Here is a 7,416-nt window from a genome sequence, read left to right as displayed (position 1 = left end):
CGTATTTTGGTACCCAAATGTTGACAGGTATGATATTGTTCTGAAACATACTCATGCTTGAGTTTATTTGCACGTTTTCTGCTGCTGTCAAAACAGCAGCATGTGACCTTGATGATGAGCCATCTTCTTTTATCTAGAACAGTCTCTGCATATAGGCCAATTTAATGTAATGTAAGGGAGTTATGAAATATAGGCCAAATTACAGACATTTTTGATGCAGTTTGTGCTTTCATGTGTTAATAGATTAAATACCATAAAGCCATTCTATGTTATAATTATTAAAGCTTTAAAAACAAGATATTTGCAGATTTTTGTCCTCAACAAAACACAAGCTACTGCTACTGTCAGCTCAACATCACACATACATACATACATACATACATATATATATATATAGAGATATAGATATAGGTGAAAGCATCCGGCCCCCCAGTGTTTCCACATCGTCGAATCCGGCCCCCTTTAGGAAAAGTTTGGACACCCCTGATCTAGAATATCTAACTGAAGCAGATATGAAAGTAATGTGACTGACTTGCTTCATAATGCTGAAGATAAACGGAAACAGCTGTTCACTGTAAAAAACAGAACACATACACAACATTGCATGTTCAGTCAGTATCAAATAGCACCATGTTTCCCAACTTTAAAGCTGTAAAAACAAAAACCATCCATAGTATTTCCAAACAAAAACATTGTTTTGTACAGTACACAGTGTAGCACACTCCCCGTGGCACGTCCAACTATCAGAGGCAAAACTTTATTATTTATTTATTGTATTTTTCCCTTTAAATAGTTTTTAAAAGCCACTGGTTATGAAAATAATTATGTTCATGTTTGGAAAATGTTTTAAAATGATAACAATCGGCTTTTAAAGTTAGAAAAATGCACTGCTGTTATGTACAGTGGCCTCTAAAGGTACTTGAATGCTTAGGCCACACTTTCCATTTTCTGCTTCTACTGCCTTGGCTGGTTTTAGATGGTTTCATGCACTTTTTCTAGATTATTATTGTAATGTTTTATTATTTAATACAAAAAAAATCAAATAAAAGAACAATTTATTAAAAAAAATTATAACAATGGCCTTTTAAAGTTACAAAAATTCACTGCTGTTGTTCACATTGGCCCCTGAAAGTACTTTAATACATACTTTTCTTTGCATTTTCTGCTTTAAAAAAATTAATAAAGCTGCTTTGCAGGACTTAGCTGATCTTGGCTAGTTTTAAATGGACTTTTTAGCTGGTCAGGGTGACCATCTTAAACCAGCTAAACCAGCTTTGTCTGGTTTAAATGTTTTTTTACTAAAAAAAAAAAAAAAAACAGCCTATAAAAAAGCAAACAACATCACAAAAAATAAAGTAAATCATGATAATAACAAACAAACAAGTAAATAAATAATACAAAAAATGAATTTCCATGGGAGAAATCCAGTCATTTCAATAAGAATCCACGAGATCAAGAATTATGTTTTTCATGGATTTTCCTCGTTGACCAACAGGAAGCTGCTTTCTAAATAGGAGGCTGCTTGCTTTTTGTGGGAACAGTCTGCTGACTTTGTTTTAATTTTGAGCAGTAAAATGCAAAACAAAGTATTGAGACACTTTCTGGTTAATGTGACAAACTATATGTGACCCTGGACCACAAAACCAGTCTTAAGTGTCAATTTTTCAAAATTGAGATTTATACATCATCTGAAAGCTGAATAAATACGCTTTCCATTGATGTATGGTTTGATAGGATAGGACAATATTTGGCCGAGATACAACTATTTGAAAATCTGGAATCTGAGGGTGCAAAAAAATCGAAATATTGAGAAAATCGCCTTTAAAGTTGTCCAAATGACATCCTTAAAGCAATGCATATTACTAATCAAAAATGAAGTTTTGATATGTTTACGGTTGGAAATGTACAAAATATCTTAATGGAACAGGATCTTTACTTAATATACTAATGATTTTTGGCATAAAAGAAAAATCTATAATTTTGACCCATTACAGTGTGTTTTTGGCTATTGCTACAAATTTACCCGTGCTACTTATGACTGGTTTTGTGCTCCAGGGTCACATATACACCTGACCATGCTGCGTTTTGGTAGTTAAGCTTCAACAAATGACTTTTTAGCCTGGGGAGGGTGTTTTGAATTCAGCATGTTTTTACAATACCAGAAGATAAATGACATTCCTCACGATAAGGCATTAAACAACAACTGTCATTTTCCTACAGCGAGTCTCTGATGGTTCAAGCACTTCAGCAGGTTCTATAGGAAACAACATTACCTCCAGAGCACACTCAAAGAAATGGCATGCCAAGATCAGGAGTGATCTCCTCTTCTCCAAGTGGGCCACCAGTGTTTTCCAAGCCTCGCTGAGAGAGACCGCCATGGCCTTATAAACCAGCTCCTCTCCTTCCTTCTGAGCTGCTGTTTTATCAGCCTCCTCCAGCAAAGCCCACACACCTCCTTCATTTTTCTGTGTAAAATTGAAATTCAATGAACAGACATAACACCGTGCCCTAGCATGTTAAGTGTACACAGCTCTTACTTTTATTTAAACTGTAAACAAGAAGCAGCTCCCATGCTGATTAGACACGTCTGGTGGGCAGATGCACATACGTACATGATGAAATATTTGGTAATGTGCAATACATTTTAACTGTGGTAGAGGATTTTGTTCTGATTAAAGGCTGTACTCTGAGTCTGTATTTACTTTTGGTCAGATAGCAGCTCTGATGTTTTCCACTTTCAAATATAGCACGGAAATGCTTCTATAGCATATAATTTTGTGATCGAATCAATATTTTGAAGGCAGTTGAAAGAAGCCAGGAACTCTCCTTGTAAGGTCTGACAGCATCGCTTTGTGTCATATGTCTGATGTAACGGCAGCTTTTTGGATCTGGCAATATAAAAGTGTACAAAATGTGTAACATCTGTTATTAATTCCTCTTCATTCAATTTTCTATTTCTACCCTGCAAATATCTTTATAATTCAACTTCAAAACATTCATCGTGAATAGAATCATCCCACTGAACAGAGCAGATTTATAACAATTGTATTTCAAAGACTCAAATGAAACATCGAAGAACCTTGAAGTTAAACATAGTGGTGGGTCTTAAAAAGGCATTAAAGTTCAGGAGCTATAATGATGCCTCCAACAACAGCACCAAAAAAACATCTGTGGAAATCCCATAAATCATCTCCTCATGGTTCTGTGAGATGGATATTGCACTTAATATGTAAAGCATACAACTATACAAATACATGCTAGCCAAACGTTTGAAAACAGCTGCTATTTTTCACTTTATAAAGGATAAAATAAAATAGAATAAAAGTAATCAACACTACAAAATTACACAACTAAAGTTTAGGAATGATCAAAACTTTACTATATTTTAGCTTCTTTTAAATTCCCCAGCATTTGTCTAAATTCCATTCTCTCATGAAACTTTATGAGGTGCATCCTGGGATGCTTTTTAAGCAATACTTAATGAGTTCACATATACTATTGGATGCACTCTGGCGTAACTCATCATAAATAAATAAATAAAAACAAAAAAAATTAATTTTGAACACTTCTGTTCAAAAGCTTGGGACTGTAAGTTTTATTGTTTTTGAAAAACCAAAATTTTTAAACGGTAATATTGGGAAATATTATTACAATTTAAAATAACTGTTTTCTATTTTAATATATTTTAAAATCTAATTAATTCCTGTGATGGCAAAGATTAATTGACATCCATCATTCCAATCTTCAGTGTCACATGATCCTTCAGAAATCATTCTAATGTGCTGATTTTGTGCTAAAAAAACTCTTACTGTTATAAATGCTGAAAAAGTATTCACAAGCAATTTATATTTGTCTACAAAACTAATTTAAAGCATTTCAGAATAAGCTTTAAAGTAAAAAAAAAAAAAGGATTTATAGATCATGTGTGTCCAAACTTTTGTCTGGTACTGTACATAAGCTACTACTATACTGTACTATAAGCTATTGAGCTTTAAGATCAAAACATTTTTATTTTGCATTGGTACAGTAGAGATTACCTTAAGTCTGGCAAGGAGCTGTTCATGTTCCTCTAGAAGCTTTTTGGTCTCATCCTGGTTGTTTCCAATCTCCAGCAGGTTGGGTTGTGCTTCAGTCAGTTGTAGATGCACCAGCTCGCCACACTTAAAAAAAAACACACACACAAACAAACATACACATACACATACACACACACACACACACGCAATCCACACATGTATGGCTGTATATGCTTCTGCACATGCATCTCTTGTATATTTTATCCAGCCTCAAGTGCATTTCACAGACTGTAAACAAGACTGAAAAAAGATCCCCCACTGGCCCCTGGCCAAAGAGCACTTCGATTTCAATGCAAAGCCCCCTCAGTGAATTCTCATCCGATCAATTGCAAGTCCCAATGTAAACTTTGGCATGCAAATTGTGCTGATCTTAAAATCGCATTGCAATCTGCAAGTACGGGAAGAGCCATTCTGAGAGTGAATGAAATGTGGAGCTGCCACAGCTGCCACAGCCTGTCATGTTTGTTAAACAACTGCAAAAAATACAGTTTAAGGTATGTGGACTGATGGCTAATTATCATTTCTGTATACATTAAGGCTGCTTACAGGGTCTGTTAGAGCACTTCGATTTCAATGCAAAGCCCCCTCAGTGAATTCTCATCCGATCAATTGCAAGTCCCAATGTAAACTTTGGCATGCAAATTGTGCTGATCTTAAAATCGCATTGCAATCTGCAAGTACGGGAAGAGCCATTCTGAGAGTGAATGAAATGTGGAGCTGCCACAGCTGCCACAGCCTGTCATGTTTGTTAAACAACTGAAAAAAATACAGTTTAAGGTATGTGGACTGATGGCTAATTATCATTTCTGTATACATTAAGACTGCTTACAGGGTCTGTTACAGGCATCTGGTGGTTTTTAATACTAACATGCATTAACTGCTTTGTGTATGAAGAACCAGCCACATAAACAAAGAAAGAGGTGAATACTACACCTAAAATCAATGATGTCAAACCTGCAACACATATATAGGAGTAATATGTGAATAAAAATGAGATTTGATAGCTCTGGTGGAGGGAAGATTGTCAGTAAATAACTTAAATTCACTGTTGCCTCCTGTCAAATGACTTACGAACACTTGGAGGATTGGAAGCATTGTATACTTTTATGGAACTTTTCAGAGCCTAAGACATTAGGTTAGAAACAACATTTTGGGCTGAACTATTCCTTGAAACAACAGCAGGAGCAAGCGTACATTAGACAATAACAGAACTCTTAAACCTAGACGTGAGGATGACTGGTCACAGAGAATCATTATGAATAATTCAGGCCATGAGGAGTTTGGACCATCACAGAGCTCTGTGTTTTTCTCACAGCTGTTTTTGACTCCACATTAAGTCACTGCATCAGGCATTATGGAATATTCACATTCCATGGAATCCTCTCACAGAAAAACAATAAGGTTTTATTGATAGCCAAAGCCAAGTGTCCGTTGAATAACTTGAGCTGTGTGCCCATAACTTCACTGGTGAGAGCAGTTTGCTTCCCATGTTTGTAGCGGTGCTTTTGGATAAAGCAATGAAGATCTCACTGTGAGTTCAACATTGCATGCAGCCGTACAATTTTATTAATTCAAAGATATTATCAAGAAAGGAATAGTTCACCCTTAGAATGAAAATTCAGTCCCAGTCCAAAAGAGCAGCTAGGCAGTGCTGCTATAGTTAAACTAAAACTATTAAAAATCTGTAATTGTTTTTGGTAGTCAAATATATAAATGAAAATTAAAAATACATTTTATATACATAAAAATAAAATACAACTATTAGATGGAAAATTAAATTAATTTGAAAAGCTGCCTTGGCAACTAACTGAAATAAGCTGAATGAATGTATTTGTACTAAAATTTCTTAAACTATTAAAAATAATTTTAGTAACTGAATAAATATAAATAATGCTGAAATAAAATAGAATATTAGACGAAAAACAATTAAATGTTGCTTTGGCAACTTATTGGAAATGCTTCAATTGAAGTACTAAAATGATTAATACTAAAACTAGAATAAAAAGCTAAATAGAAAAACAAAGATTACAAAAGCACATACAATTACTAAAATTCAAGTGACAACTGAAAATATAAAAATAAAAGCTAAAAATTTAATAAATACTATAATAATAATACTACAATAACACTGCAGCTGGGACATTCTGCTAAATTTCTTCTTTTGTGTTCCACAGAAGATATAGTCATTCTGATTTAGAACAACATGGGGGTGACTAAATTACTTTTATATTTGAGAATTTTATTACAAGACAAACTAACACTACAGTACACTCTCAGAAAAAAAGGTACAAAAGTTGTCACGGGGGCGGTACCTTTTCAAAAGGCACACCTTTGTACCTAAAGAGTCCATATTGGTACCTTAAAGGTACAAAAGTGTCCCTTTTGATAGGGTACCGCCCCAGTGACAGCTTTTGTACCTTTTTTTCTGAGAGTGTACAAGTCAACCTCAATCACCAAAGAATGTTCCGATTAACTGCACGGTAATGCAACTGAAAGAATTAAAACTGTATATACTACATTTCCAGTGACAAACATTCAGTTCATATGTTCAGACTACATAAAGCTTTGCACTGTAAAGCAGAATAGTTCCAATTCAATTACCTTCAGCACTGCTACAACAATCTGCGAGTCTCCAGCCTGTACGGCTATGGTGCTGATTGTTGTTGTGGAAGGCTGACCTCCAGCATCACCTTCACTGGACATTCTCCCGTCAAGTCCACACGTCCAAGAACCAGAAAGGTCAGAACAAAGCTTAGTACACACAGGTTCTTGCTGTAATCCAAATCTCCCCTTTTCAAAAGTCCACAACTGTCCCGACAGGTGGCTAAACCCAAACAGAGGGAAGTCCTCTTGGGTTTTTAAAGTGACACAGCCCACGTCCACATCAAAGATCCACTTGCACTGCCGGTAAACTCTTTAACCTTTCAAAGGTCCTTCAGCATTGCTGGGCTCTTGCAGGCTCCACCAGGGACCACTGGCCTGAATGAACATTATGGTGCAAATACAGCTGTCTATGTTGACAGGTCAGAGAGAGGCGTGTTAAAAATAGAAATGTCCACTAAGTTTATCACACTGTGCAGAGAGCCATTTGACACACCCCCTGTTTGGTTGCTTTGGCGAGTCTGTTGCTCTCTCCCCTCCCCTTGCTTGTCTGTCTCACCAGCTAACCTTTGCTTTTCATCACAATAGAGCATATTGGAAACAATTATACACTTAAAGAAATAGCTCACCATTTAGCTATTATTTAGTAATTTAGTCTCATGTCAAAATGACAAAAAAAGCACATAGTCGATTCAAGTACTACAGGTGCATCTCAATAAATTAGAATGTTGTGGAAAAG

The 7,416-nt window shown here is 35.6% G+C and overlaps 1 protein-coding gene across 2 annotated transcripts in view; it reads right to left on the bottom strand.

The window, feature by feature from the left end:
- The window catches only part of ccdc141 (coiled-coil domain containing 141), a 29,546-nt gene extending 22,593 nt beyond the window's left edge, over positions 1–6,953 (bottom strand). For both annotated transcript variants that reach the window (XM_016445619.1, XM_016445618.1), the window contains exons 1-3: positions 6,678–6,953; positions 4,038–4,160; positions 2,274–2,465 (exon numbers count right to left, since the gene is read on the bottom strand). In XM_016445619.1, coding sequence (XP_016301105.1) covers positions 2,274–2,465; positions 4,038–4,160; positions 6,678–6,779 — 417 coding nt within the window. In that variant the 5' untranslated portion in view covers positions 6,780–6,953. The remainder of the gene's footprint in view (positions 1–2,273; positions 2,466–4,037; positions 4,161–6,677) is intronic.
- Between the last annotated feature and the right edge of the window lie 463 nt (positions 6,954–7,416).

The sequence above is a fragment of the Sinocyclocheilus anshuiensis genome, unplaced genomic scaffold (genome assembly GCF_001515605.1).
Source record: "Sinocyclocheilus anshuiensis isolate Anshui unplaced genomic scaffold, SAMN03320099.WGS_v1.1 scaffold179, whole genome shotgun sequence".
In the NCBI taxonomy this organism is placed as follows: domain Eukaryota; kingdom Metazoa; phylum Chordata; class Actinopteri; order Cypriniformes; family Cyprinidae; genus Sinocyclocheilus; species Sinocyclocheilus anshuiensis.
This window is presented reverse-complemented; position numbering and strand designations above follow the sequence as displayed.